This window comes from Patagioenas fasciata, chromosome 1 (genome assembly GCF_037038585.1).
Source record: "Patagioenas fasciata isolate bPatFas1 chromosome 1, bPatFas1.hap1, whole genome shotgun sequence".
Classification (NCBI taxonomy): Eukaryota; Metazoa; Chordata; class Aves; order Columbiformes; family Columbidae; genus Patagioenas; species Patagioenas fasciata.
In genome coordinates, this window is record NC_092520.1 from 204,301,175 (window position 1) to 204,316,320 (window position 15,146).

At 35.2% G+C, this 15,146-nt stretch overlaps 1 protein-coding gene across 8 annotated transcripts in view; it reads right to left on the reverse strand.

Moving 5' to 3' along the window:
- Window positions 1-903: 903 nt before the first annotated feature.
- Window positions 904-15,146, reverse strand: part of HGF (hepatocyte growth factor) — a 62,942-nt gene continuing 48,699 nt past the window's right edge. For 2 of the 8 annotated variants that reach the window (XM_065862644.2, XM_065862642.2), the window contains exons 12-18: window positions 14,295-14,333; window positions 13,712-13,808; window positions 10,848-10,922; window positions 10,091-10,237; window positions 9,323-9,429; window positions 7,322-7,467; window positions 904-5,060 (exon numbers count right to left, since the gene is read on the reverse strand). In XM_065862644.2, coding sequence (XP_065718716.1) covers window positions 4,890-5,060; window positions 7,322-7,467; window positions 9,323-9,429; window positions 10,091-10,237; window positions 10,848-10,922; window positions 13,712-13,808; window positions 14,295-14,333 — 782 coding nt within the window. In that variant the 3' untranslated portion in view covers window positions 904-4,889. Of the gene's footprint in view, window positions 5,061-7,321; window positions 7,468-9,258; window positions 9,430-10,090; window positions 10,238-10,847; window positions 10,923-13,711; window positions 13,809-14,294; window positions 14,334-15,146 lie in introns of those variants that run through there. The other 6 variants (XR_011737088.1, XR_011737086.1, XR_011737087.1 and 3 more) reach the window with 6 other exon arrangements.

Genomic DNA, 15,146 nt, shown 5'->3' on the forward strand with positions numbered 1-15,146 from the left:
TCAGTTAGGAAACCTGTTTTTTGGACTACAAACAAAAAGAAAGTGATGTTTACCATGGAAAATTCAGAATCACTCTTCAAACATTCTGCACATGAGTTTATTAGAAGAATAATTCACTGTTGATATGGCTGGAGTTGTTAATAAATATATGTTTAAATCATCAAAATTTCATTGTAACCAGAAAGGCTTAGAACTTTGAAATTTCAGCTGAATAATGAAAAAAAAAAAAAAGTAATAAACTTACTGTCCCTTATTTGAACTTACTGAACCGGAGTGCCACGATGCTATAGGAACTTGACAGTACTTGGCAGGACAGAGGCACTAATTCAGTGGTACTAGTAAGGGTGTTGCTTGTTTCCTATTTTGCTAACTATTGTTGGTGATAGGTTGTGATGCTAAGTGCAGCAGCAGCACCTAGGTTTGTGGTCTACTTTTCAACATTTTATGTACCACCCATAGTACTCTGTGACACAGCAAGGGGAGCTCTTTCATGAAGTGTAAAGTACATTAAAAGAAATACTTAAAATTCCAAGACTCCCATACTGAAACTGCAAGGAACTACAAACCTCTTGACAAATACTCATGTTTAGGTTAGTTACATTCTTTCCACCACAAATATACTCTCTCCATAACATATGCAGGACATTCTCAGTTCAGAAATCCAGCAGGAAGCTCTTGGGGAAACTCAACAGTACCACAGAATGGATTTGGTTGTAGATTTCATTTTAAGTTTGATTCTGTTATTGAACACATAAAGATCCTTAAAGTACCAGTCCTCCTTACTCGGCATACTAAAGTCCCTCACAGAAATCAGAATTCGAAGCCACTCATTATTCTAAGGTTCTGCCTAGCAATGGGGTTCAATACCTTCTTCTTTAAATAAGAAATATAATGCTAATTAAGTTATTTTTTATAAAATACTTTATTAAGAATAATAAGAGTAAGCAAGGTTACAAAAATACCAACTTTATTAACTAATGAAGATGCTGTTAATTACAGAAATTTTGTAATACGAGTTATAACCACAGTGTTCCCTTTTCATTAGGCATTCTGCTAGTTGTATTTAATGGAAGCATTTTTTCTCACTTAAATATGAAAAAAAAAATACTTTTATCATACACTGAATTCCACAGGCAGCTCCCTCAAGTTAGATCCCATGCAATGAAACACCATACATAAATGCTCAAGAGTATGTTTAAAAAGGAACACTGCAAAATTTGAGGGTGAAAAGCTATGTTAGTTCCTGCCAGCAGCCCCAACATTCATAAAACAACAATATGCCAGTGCACATGAGGAAGGAAGAAAATAATTGATTAGGAAACAAGGCTAAAGAACCAATGCTACAGGTTTTATACAGGTTCCACGGGGGTCAACTCATTTACAACCAGCCTTCCAGAAGGATGGCAGAAAAGCCTCACCTTCTGTTGTAATTGCTATGGGGTAGAAAACCTGGGTGCTTTTCAATGTATAAGGATGCCTGTAGTTCAGTACACAGTCATAGGGAAAAGCACTGAGCAACTTTCATCCACCACTCTTTGGACAATCACATTCAGTGTTTTCAAGGAATGTTTTGCCTGAGTAGCTTTTGACCCTCAGAGCTGTATTTGGACCCTTGTCTGAAAAGCTCTAGCTCAAGAGCAGCTCTGTCAAGTACATTGGCATTGCTTGCAGCAGGGTTTGTAGAATACCTCAGAGAATTTTAATCTTAAACTAGAGAAGAAGATTCCAGCAATAGCAGCAAAAATCTGGACCAGTACATTCCTGATGAGAGCTACAGTTTCTCTGAGGGTTGTGAGGTTTATGAGAAAAGAGATAGGGAAAAAAAAAGTTTATTTTAAGGGAAAAATATTTTAATTAACGGAAGAAAGAAGTGTTAGCCAGTTCCAATGGCCAAAGAAAATCAGTAATAAAGTCAAACTAACTTCAAGAGCACAAAATCAGCTCTTAGGTTTTAATTCCAAAATTTTGTATCCAGTTATTGTGCTTTTCTGAGACCAAGGATTAGTTGCAACAAGAAGAATGAAGATGAAAATCAATGTATTTTAAGAATATCCTTAGATAAGTATTTAAGTTCTGTACCCTTTAATTCTAATATGAACAAAATCATATTTACAAAGTAAATTCCAGAATCTACTGAAGTTAGTAACAGGCTTTCCAACATTTTAGATGGGCACTAGATCAGGTTCCCTTGCTATTACAGAGAGAAAAATGTTAGAACAGGGAAAAAAAAAATCTATAGAGTGTCCTTTCTTAAGAGAATCCTGTAGTTATAACAGTTGCCTGGTACAGTACCATTGGTACCAACAAGAAATATTCACAGGAATAAATGAAGTACAAATTCATTACCACATATCATTATCCTTCTCTTCCCTTGCTCTTCAGAGTCTCACGTGCCCTCCATGCTGAGATAGGGAGAGCAAGAGCACCTGATAAGCAAGTATATGCAAACATGTTAAGTTCTGGAGCATCAACTCTGCACAATTTATTTTACTGAGGCGCTGCCCAGAACAAACAGGTAAAAATCCTTACACGTTGTCTAACAAAAAACAGTATTTTTATAATATATATATGTGTATATACATATAAAAATCACAGTCTTCTGCACAGCAGAAGCTTATAACTAAAATATTTTAGGATTCAATTTTTTTTTTTTTTTCAGATAGACATAACAAAATGCCTGCAAATATAATACAGTGAGCACATAACAATTCTTAGAATACAAAGAGTGAACATGGAATTATATATTTTATCCACGTTCTACTTGTGGCTGAAAACAAAACTCACTTGGAGTTTTTCAGATGTCTCTCTTAAAAAGTTAATCCTTTCAATAAGATGTAGTCAGTATATACTTAGGAAGAATACAGTATTCATGTACATGGCAAGAATTAACTGGAAATACAACAGCCTAAATCCTGCCCTCTTTAGGCCTGGTAAGTAAAAATGCCCAAAAGGAGCACAAAGCCTCCAGAGGCAGCAAGAATAAATTGAGACAGACTATCTGCATAGCACCCACAACCTCAGAACCGCTGTACAGAGAAGTCGCATCTTGTCCAAAGAGACTATTTACATCAAGGAGGAATTTCGGAAGCTCCGCTTGCTGAAAGAATTCTTCCCATGTGCCAGTAGAATTTGCTGGATGCTTGACACAAATCTCAGCAAGCCAAGCCACTTAAGCATGGGCTGAACCTCATCCCAGTTCACCAGAAGATGTAAGCATATTTGAGTCCCGCTGAAGTCAAAGTGCACTGCTGAAGAAAATAATTTGGTGAGTCAACACAAGGGCTGCCGCCAAAGACAGCTCCCCTGAAGTGGTTACTTTCTGCCAGGGCAGAACTCAACCCTGCGTCTTCTGAGCGAAATGTCCTTTTGTATGTCTACAGCATGATGTCAGCTTTAGCGGCTATGCAGTTAGATGGGATACACATACCATACAATTTGCTATGGAAACATTTACAATTACATAGTCATGAGTGAAGTAACAGTGCAGTTACTTATGTAATTACATGTACAGTAGTAAAACTAACAATTGGATATATGTTGTACCAATTTTCCAGAAATTACAGGGTAATTGGTGCCACCTACAGCAATGTATTTGTTAATACTTCCAACCATACAACTAAATGCCTGAAGGAGAACAAGCGTTTTTCATAGTGGCTGATTATCTGTTCCTTTTCCTCATCAACATAAAGGAAAATGATGGTTCTACATATAGGCAGGAAACATAAGCTACTAAACTATTGGTGACGTTTTCCATATTACATACAAGATCATATAAATCTCTACAATATTTTTATTACACTGAAAGGAATTATATAAAAGATATAATTTTGTCCAAATCTAGGTGAGCTTTTATTAAAGATCTTAAGTCTCTGAAAAACTATTAATGTATAACTTACTTTTCCCAATATTAAGTCTCTCAGCCAGATGCCAGATTCGACTATTCTTTTTCCTGCTGTAAATACAGAGTTGCTTTCATGAAATAACTAGAATCAAGTGAATTTTTAGCATTTATCTGTTCAGAAAGATTTGGATATATTTGGTTGAAATTTATTTTAATGGCCAAAGTCTGTCATCAGCTAATCAGGATTAATTTTTCAAATTGCATTACATACTCTATTTAGCATTGTAAATTCAGTTATTTCTGGAACTAACTTTAAACAAACGATCAACAGTTTGCCAAGTAATCCACTTCTGTGTCTCCTCCATCATCCAAAAGGGTTTTTGAGATGTCTCTTAGGCGACAACATTCACACTGAAAGAACCAAGTGCAGAACTAGGGTCTATAAGCATTGTGTAAAAGGAAGTTATATTGACTTCTATGAGAGCTCTGCTTATGGCAGGTTTGTCAAAGTCCATCAATAATGAAAAGATTAATTTCTCAAGAGATTAATTTTAATGAAATATTGAAATATTTGACCTCTTATAAGGGGGAGAAGAGAAATATGATCATATATGCTGTCCTTGACAGATGCATATATCTCTCAGGTTTTTTGTCATATACAAAAAGAAATACATGGTTCATAGAAAGATAAGGTATGTTAAATAAAACTACATCTTTTTTTCTCCTTCTAAAATACTCTGAAGAGCAGCATAAAAGAGGTCATATGATCTATTCCTACAAAAACATTTATCATCCAGTAATAATATCTTTGCAAAATTGTTTACCCATTCAAGTATCTTCAGGAGATATGTCACCATACTTGCATATATTGTAAATCACTCCAACATTTATAAAACACTGATAGACAAAAACACCAAAAACACTCATAAATATTAAAAGAAGCTCAATAAACTTGACTATCAAGTAGTTAAAAAATTGTTGATTTTTACATTACACATTAATTCCATGTTGTCCAAAATCTTTCTTTGAATAGAAGTTGTTGAGATTTTCAGGGTTTTCTGTAAGTCATCATGATCTTGTGTATCCAGCGGGAGTAATATGAGACCCGAACAAAAATCCCAGGACGATTTCGAATTGCACATCCTCGACCAGGAACAATGACACCAACTACTATCTTCAGCCTGTTTTGTTCACAAACCAAGGGACCACCATAATCTCGCTAGGAAAAAATAAATAATGTCTCTTATCAAAATGCTTTAAGGCACAGGTCCCACTTGTCTCCTACAGACTGGTTTCTTTTGGGCATAACTTAGCTCAATGAATAGGCAATAGAGTTATTCTTGCCATAGGACAAAACCCAACTTCCTATATCTTTTTCACAACCAGAATTTATGTGAACCAATGTCAAGGTTGGTCTTTAACCTTTGATTGCATCCCATGCAAATTAAATCTTCTGATCCATTTTTATACATGATTCTAGTGACTTCAGACTACCATATTTTACTCTCCTCTTTCAGTTACCTGCAAGCATAATATTTGTTTATGTGCATATACACAATAGGAGCAGAAAGTGACTTGACTGATAAACATCTTTGTTGTGATAACAGGCTTTGCATCAGACACTACTGACAGAGCCAGGTTAATATCATCTGTCAGTCAATCATCTTGCAAGGCCCTAGGGTGAGAATCTATGCGTATTAAGATGTCAGGGTAGGGGAGGAATCCCAAACATAATAAAAGGTAATATTTTGTAGACAGAATTTTGAGACAGAACTTGTTAAAATACTCTTTTTCATAATTCTAAGTGAATGAGACATCTACGCACCACTCCATGCATTCAGTAAACATTTGGAGTACAGCCAACTCAGACTGAGGTCTTCTTTAGCACTAAAATAAACCCAATTTAAATGAGATTGAAACAGTAATTTAGATACAGTCACATAGATTTGGGCCTTTAACCTGGATCGAATATGAACATAGATTCAGTTTTTACCCAGGCAAAACGTGTACTGAACCCAGCAAACTAGCTGCAAAACTAGAGAGTGAGTGTTCATATCGGATAGTGAGATGTCATTTCAAAACATCAAAGCTGACAATTAGCATTGTACTCTCTCCAGATCACCAGAGAAACAACAATGCTTGACCTTCAATTGGTTTGTTGGTTTGTTTTCTTTCCTGACTGACTGCAGATTAGTTCCCACATGAACAATGAACTATGTCAGAACCTTCAGAGTGGCTCATAAAACACTTCAGGAGTGGAGTTTCACCTGCCAATCTGATTTTGTTTCTCTGCTGAGGAAAGTAGTTTCAAAGGGGAACTCAGGGAGCAGGAAACCATGCAGTGATTAAGACTGATTGCTAATATTAATTCAGTCCATTTCTTCTTGCAGACAAAAAAAAATGTGCAGGATCCCCAGCAGACTTCCATGCAGATGTTTCGTTTATGAGCCTTGACATGTCTAAGAGCTCAGTTATGATTAAATATTTGATTTTGAAGAAAATACTTTGCAATAACAAAATGATCCTGTGCAATATTAATAAATGGAAGGGCCTCAGCCCGATGAAGACTTCATTTACCCACAGTTTGGTAGCACTCCTTGACAGGAAAAGCTTCACTGCTCAGTTAACGCCAGTATTAGGAAACCATCTGCCTTTTTCTAGATATTAAATGCATTCAGTTCCAGATACCAAATACTCATGACTACCCTCCTTCTAGACATCTTCTCATCAGGAAGATTTTCCACACAAAAAATGATATCTTTCTGTACTAAATGATTTACAACATTTCTCCTCAGGTGTCTTTTCTCTATCATCAAAACCAGTCCCCAGCAAAATGACTGTATCAAACCGTGCTTTCACTGAAGTAGTTCCCCTGTCCTCATTGATATGTTGCTCAGGCTTCACTAGGGACACCAAACGCTCCAGCCTTCTGACTAATACTGAACCTCAGCACATTTTTGGATCTTTTTCCTTCCTTCGTAACTTCATTGACTCTCTTGAGCAGTGATTTTTTTAGTATTTTTCATGTAAGTCCCCATCTGACTAAGTAGTTAAATTTGCTCCAGCCTTGCTTTCTACTCAACCAAAATATACTGCTGTTGCTGGCACATAGTGCGCTTTAGCCCTTATTATAGAGAATTCAGATTTATCTCAGCCTAGCAAAGTGTTTATTCATATAAATATATTTAACATTTATGTAAATCCATCACCGGTGTGGTGGTGCAGTGAAATTGAAGCAAAGCAACTTGTTCCTGCACTCTGGCAGAAAACAGATTACTAGAAACACAAATTGTTTTCCAACACAAAAGATGATGATGATGATGATGATTATTCTTATTATTATTGTTGTTGTTGTTGTTGTGTGTGTGTACAAGTTTAATGCAAAGAAAATAAGTATAAAAAACTCTAATAAATTATTTCTAGGAAAGAAATAACCAGGCTGATGGCTCCTAAGAATGTACTTCGAAATATAATATTTACCTCACAAGGCCCAGCACCAACGGTTTCAGCCACAGCACAGATCTCTGACTCATTCACAGTGATCTTCCCTTTGAGATATTGGTTGCATTTCTCATTTCCCAAAATAAACAGGTTTGCTACCCGGAGAAGGCCATCATAGTTAACTACTAGGATCAAAAAAGAATGAAAACGTTAGTCTATTTGGGGGGGGAGGGGAGGGGGAGGAGAAGGGAGGGGGTAAGAAGATGCAGTCTGGATAAACTTATTAATGTGACTTCAATTATTGTCTTTTCTCTCCAGTACTGACATTTTTTTGTTCATTCTCGCTGTTATTATGCATTTGTCATTTGGATTTCTTATATTTGCTACAAATGAGATATTCGATAAATTTATTTAGTTTAGCTCTCTCAGAATATTTTGAGAATCTTTGCTGTATTAGAAGAAAGGTTTAGGTAACCGGGTTTATCCTACAGGTCGCTTCAGCTTGCCCTGTCAATCACAGATATCAGAAAAAGTGAGCCTGAGAATGTTGTCATTCCCATCAGTAAAACAAGGGTTTTGCTCCCTGCCTTAAACACAAGTTAATGTGTAATAGTGTCTGCCATGGCCTAGGGAAAGACGTGTGACTTGAAAAATACTGTAACAGAGCGGAGATTTTCTCCTTCTGTGCTGGCTCAGCTACGCTGAATGACTTTGTGCCTGCAAGGGCAGAGCCGCAGCTTTGTGCAATCTCCATTCATCAGTGTTGAAGGTCAGGAAGCAGGAGCCCCATGGAGCTTACTCTTGTTCTACATGTCGAAAGACAAGTCTGTACAAGCTGCGAAGATAAATAAAGGGCCTGGACCTGCCTGTTCTCTGCACAGCCATCAAAAGAAAATGCCAAGCTTGCCCTTTACTGACTTATTATCCTGCTTTCTTGAAAAAAACGGATGTAACACTTCTTCCTTCCCTGACCAGGACGCTGTGAGGATTCTAATAAGCAGTGCAAAAAATATAGTACAGTCCTTGGATGACAGATGTTATGTATTTACTATGTTACATAACTCCACAACATTGCAAATTCCTTATCAGTTCTCTTAAGCTCAGAGTTCCTGTGCTGCTGCACCGTGCTCTAGCCTGGCTTCCCTGGCCCCCAGAGGATGGTAAATATGGCCATGCTGGGAACATCAAAGGCGGTCATCTGGGAGAGGGCTGGTGTGGATTACTTGCCGCCCACAAAGAAATGCAGAGTAACGGTTACAAGGAAGAGAACCTCGGAGTTACAGTCTAGTTTCTGCTCTGCTTCCAGGACAGTGTATGTTGCTGCTGCTTACTCAGGGTCTGTGGCAAAACGACATCTGAGCACGGTAATTATTGAAGTAATTAATGTCAACTGGCAGCTATTAACTTTATCACCGACACCTAATTAGCCAGATATAGTATTTACCAGACTAAATAAAGGTCTGTTTGCCCACATATTTGTATTTATTTCACACAAAAAATGTGTTTAATAAACATTAGTCAGGCTGCAAAGTCGCAATATTCAAAAGTTAGGAAATGTCAGACATGAGGTTGCCTGTGCATCCATAGTTCAGACTCTTTGTGTCTGTTATTTATGCCTCTGATTACATGATTCTATATTAGTTCTTCTAGTTGACATGCAAAGACTGCTCAAGTAGATGAAACAGAATTTTTCAAAAGAGGGTTAGAACTCTGCAAACAATTCTGCCAGTCTTTTTTTTAATATGTGGAACAATATTTTTCTCTAGTTCAGTCTTTGAAATGTTTGAATCATATTGCCTGTAGATGAAACAAACAAACAAACAAAAGGATAGACTAGTAGAAAATATTTCATATGGAATGATCCTAGAGAAAATGCTCAAAGATTCACAAAATTAGGAAAAAAAAAAAAATGAAACTGCATTATAACACAAAAACTATTGGACAAGTGTGGCATCAGGCAATACCAGCAGCCTCACCTATAATGACAAGAGGAAGCAAGATGTCAACGTATTCATTTAGTTTTTAAAAATAGTTTCTTACATCCAGTGTATCCCCATCCATAAACACTGCAACTGGTCCTCTCTGGAATGGTGCATCCAGAAATGGGCAATCGGATTATTTCTACAAAATTTGTCAATATGGCAGGTCTGAAAATAGAAAATAAATAATAGATATAATGGATTTTACTTAAAACTTCTAAAATGTATATTTAAATTGACATTAAATCTATTACAGAATATAAAAATTAAAAACTTTGTTAGTTCTTTTCCTTTTTTTCCATCTTTGAACAATATGATGGATTCTTCTACCTACTGTTTCTTCTACCCATTTTTTGTGCTACAGCTGTTAACTGTCAAAAGATTTCTTGAAATGCTGTCACGAATTTTGTGCTATTTAACTTGGATTTTCATCTTAAAAAGAAGTAATGATGGCAGTTCATTTTAATATATATTTTCACTAATATGGAAGAAGTTTGAAACTTCATATATATACATGTTCGTTTGTTTGTTTAAAAGAAAACAAACAAACAAACACACATCACAAACAAACAAAGAAGACCCACAAACTCCCAGCAAACCTAAACTTGATTATCAAATTAAAAAAGTAAGGACGATTTTTCAGAAGTAACATCTGTTTTCTGATTAAGGTAGGCGAACCTGCATTTCTACGCATATCAATTGAAGGTTCACCTATGGAGACATCATATGCAATATCAGATATGGTGGAGAACTGAATTTGCAAATCTTATTTAGGAAGAATCTCATTCATCAGTTAAAAACCCTGGAATTGGCAATAATAGCAACTAACCTGCTAAGTTTCAGTAAGACCAAATCTGACCCTGCAGGGCCATATACCAACTGGGAGATATTCAGAACTTGTCTATGCTTGTCCTCTCCCTTTCCTTTGATGTTATGAACTCCAAGCCAGGCTTTGTAGTCTTTCAGATCTTTGTACCTAAATGAGGCAAAGTTGGTTATGATTTTTGCTGAGTGTATAATAAAATAACTCAATAAACTCTGCTTAATATGATTATGCCAGAAGATCTTAACTAATACTCTTCACCAGAAATAGCTTTTTGCTGCCAACTGTTATTCCAAAATCAACATGCTCAGATGTAAGTTTTTGGTCTGAAGCCACTACACAGTTTTATCTCTTACTGTGACTAAAATCTAATTTTTGTTTCCTAATAGTATCCAGCCATTTAGATCCTTGGACAGTATGAACCTTTGAACTTTTGGAGATTTACCCAATTTTTCTATTTTTTTTTTTTGTCCAGTTAAGCAGGAGTATGAGATTATTTTCATAAAGAGGCAATTGTCTAAGCATTACACTTGGAAAACGTATTTATACTTCCATATAAAATAACCAGAGGTCTTTTAGATTAACAACAACAACAACAGAATATACCAAGGTCCCACAGGACTTTTACATCAGAAAAACAGTGTTGAAGCCAAACAGAAGGGAAAACTTCTACATTTAAGTTGAGGAATTGCTGTGCTGATAAGTTACTGAAAATAGGTGCATTTCAATATTGCAAAGCTACAGACTACTGAGACTACTGTACCGAGAAGGGAAACACTGTCTTGCTGTTAGAACCCACTCTTCTTTTATCAAAGTACCTCCGCAGATATGCTTATTCCTGGGGGAAAAAAGAAAAATAGAAAAAGTCATTGTGTTAGTTTCTACACAGTCAAAAATTTTGAAAAGTAGTTTTGTTCCCAACATATTTTTGCTGGCGAAAAATAGCTGACTGTCAGTCTGTGAAAATATGTCTATATTTGTCTCTGTCCCTTTGTTCTCAGTTTCCAAACTTATAGAACTATGACTTTGCAGAGATTTACTCCAATATGTATAAACCAGGCGGAAAGACTAATGCTTTGTAATAGGAACTAGACTGAAACATTTACGTCCCCAAACTGCCACCAGATGTAAACAACAATTGGTCATTATTCATGTAGGTATCAAAGCATTGACCTCAAGACGGATAGTTCCTATTCGATTACCATGAGACTGCCTATGAGATTTCTGTCCCCACATACTTCAGTTGGAAACAATCTGCAGTGTATGACATCCTACATGTGATTATAGAAAACCTGCAGCATAATATATCAAGTAAAATTAAAGCAATTAAACATGACAGTTCTTTCAAAAATAAAGACAAGTGTGGAATGCAGATTAATTAGTTTCCTTCTTTCCTTCAAAATCACATTTATTTTCTGCAGTCTTTTGGAAAGTGAATCAGAATTGTCAGCAATTTAGGAAAAGCTTAAAATCTCACAATTTATAAATTCAAATCACACAAATGTTCGAAGCTTTGCAAAGAACTGCTGGAAGAAACCCAGACTATATGGAATTCAAAGACAGCAGAATAACACAGATGCTTGTCTCCGTTGTTTTTTTTTTTCAATTGTACTTTGATTGAGGGACAAAATATCTGGTCCAAAAGGCTGAATTATTTTTAAAATATAGATCCTGAAAACTTTCATTATAAAAATCTCACAATCAGGAGTATAAATGTGTTCTGGCATATTCTATTTCCAACACTAATTATTAAAAGAAATTTATAAGATTTCATCATCTACTTTAGAAGATTGACTAGTACACATAGGAAGGTTAAACTTCTTATTTATGTGCAGCAGAAATCCAGAACTATTCCATAAAGCAGACAAAATCAATCCAAATATACTTAAATATAGCTGATAACAGAACCCAGATCAAATATATAAGAAAACATATAATTGATTAATTTAACATTTAGAGGTGGATCTGAGTTGCCAATGTGAATAGAAGTTTCTATGTATCACTAGGCCTTTACCATTCAGACATGGGTATTCCATTTTGAGGTGTACAGATAATTTTTGGCAGAAAGTCATGAAGTCATGAAGATTTTGTTTCAGACAACATTCTATTTGCTTCCTTGGTAACAATACAAAATAAAACTACATTTTTATGTCCACGTGTAATACTTAAAAATATATTTTGCTGCTGGAGTATTCCAGGAATCCTTTTTCCACAAAAGAATCTGCAATCATTTAATTACTCATCTGTTTAAGGGAATTTTGTTGCATAGCACAAAAACCAGGTTCAACTACCTTAACGTTAGCTACTTGAATTTTAGGCAGACAGATGTAATTCGCCCTACCCATCTAAAATTTCCTGAAAGATTAAAGCTGCTTTAAAAATAGAGGAAAGACAAACTTTTCCAGAGAGTGGTTCTGGTTATTTAGTCTAGGAATGGACTGATGTTCCTCTAGAAATGTATTCCTGCACCATCTGCTAGACTTCCAGAAAGGTCTAGTTCTAAATGGCACTCATGTGATGCAAATATTATGAAGAACGGGAAGGACCCCAGGAATTTCTCTAGCAATGAAAGAATGTAGGAAATGCAATTTTATATTTTCTTTTACTCCAGTTATTCATTTAAGACCTATTTTACAACACAGCTTTGAAAGAGATGACAAATCGGTGGTTGACTCACTGTCCCTGGAGGTTTTTAAACTGAGATTGGACATGGCACTTAGTGCCATGATCTAGTAAATGGACTGAAGTTGGACCAAGGGTTGGACTTCATGATCTCTGAGGTCTTTTCCAACCCAGTCAATTCTGTGATTCTGTGATTTTGTGTGAATCATAAGCTGATAGAATTGATCTGTTATTTAGTCTGTATCAGCAGATAAAAACATTTTAAAATATTTTCTTTTTTTTATCTTTTTTTTTTTTTTTATGATAGCAGATACAGGGCTGATGCATGAGGTGTATCTCCTGTTATACATTAATGATTCACACTTTCAGCTGATGAGTTATGAACAAGAGTAATGAGTGTAGGAAACAGTAATTCTGTGTTCTGGCTTTTACACAGTAACAAAGTAAAATCTGCCATAATGCAATACACATTTCCAGCTGTACATGTTAGGGTCTTGTTTTACGGAATGAAAAGATTTTCCTTATAGCTCCTTATTATTTTTGTAATACAAAATAAATTTCCGTTGCATGCAATGATATGAGGAGAAAGCTAAATTTGACACAGATATAAATCTTGAATCCAACACTTCACAACTAAATACACTGTTCTTAAAGTGAAAATATTGATATGAAACTCAAGCTTTTTGGTGGCAGCTTCTAAAATAGTTTAATGCTGCATACTAAGCCAATGTTATGTACTGGTCTGCAATATCTAATAAAAGAGTAGAACTCTATGAATACTTTACAAGGTCATGTATGTAAGCTACTGATAATTAACATATAGATATTTCACTGACAGAGTGAATAGTATGGAATCACCTGATGTTCCAGAAATGCAAATTTTCTGTTTTTATAGGATTTAACTGCAATCTAGAAGTATTATTATTATTATTGTCATCATTTTCTAAAGTTCAAAAGCAAATATCCTAGTAGATGTATTGTCTTTCTAATCAAAGTGATAGTTACCTGTATGTCAAACTAACCACCCATCCTTCGTTAGTTTGTGTTGGGATTCCATTTACAACTCTCAAATGTTTTGTTGAGGCACAAGGAATGGCAGTATCTGAAAGCAGGTCCAGAGATCACATTTTACTAAAAACAGCGGTAGGAAACCTGTACAGTTGCACATAAGGACCACAAGAAGGTCAATATTCATTATGTATTAACTTTCCTACACTAACGAAATACATTTCTAGAGCATCAAAACTACTTCAGTGAAGCTGGATCAGTCTATATAAATATTCATAGGGAATATAATATATATATATATATTTAAATACATTTATTGAGGAGATTGATATAGTTATAAAGCAATAATTGAAAACCATCACCACATCTCACCACTGGCAAGACTGGACAGTAAGAATAGACAAAGGATTATAATAAAGATATGATACATTTTCCTCTTCTAAAAGCAATTTTTCCATAGTTGTATGATTTTTTTTTGTATTTTTAACTGATCTTTGTCTTGTTTCCTGATCAGAAAGAAATGGTTTATCTTAGAGGATGCAATACATGCACTGCACAGTGAATCTACAAATTTACTTACCATCCAAACTAGTTGTAGTAGGAGTTGTATCACCTTCACCTAGACAGACACATAAGATATCCATAATACAAAATTAAAAATTGAATAAAAGTAAACAGCAAATGGCATATTGTTAATTGCAATATTTCTCAAAGTTTTAAACTTCAATGATTCTTTAATACTCTACAAAAGCACAATTCGGTATGAATTAACAAAAACGCAAGATTTCATTCCAAAAGATTAATATAAGAATTAAAATTTTTGCAACAGGAGTTTCAAGTATTTTTTTTTGGTGGAATCCTGAATATATCAAGCTATCTATTATGTTCAAATTACATATTTTATTCAAACAAGCAAGTGCTGAAAAACAATGTTGTGACTTTTCTATAAGCCTTTAGGAACTATAGAAGGCATGTGATTCAGGCCAAATAACATCTAATGAAAACTTCGAATTTCCTTAAAAATATTTGAAACTTCAAAAGTTCGTTTATGTTGCTATCATCAAAAATTTATCCTTATTGAAACATGTTCCCCAAAATATGGTTTGGTTCTTCCATCTAGTCCAAGTCAAAATACAGTTGAAACAAGGTTGCTTAAACTTGTTTCAAAATACAGTTGAAACAAGTTTGCTTAAACTTGTTTCAAAATTTGTGCCTTCGGTGATGTCTGCAGAGGGACCCAGCCTTATGAGCTAGAAATCTAGGTGTAGCTACTGAAAACTTGTGCATACAAAGCTTAGACAGTCTCATCCAGCCAGATTTCCATGATTATGCAAATGTGTACATATTAAGGTATACAGTTTGTGCCGGTTTGACTGAAAATGGGTTAATTTCCTTATTGCAGTCAGAAACCTTCCTTTTTCATAGCTAGCAC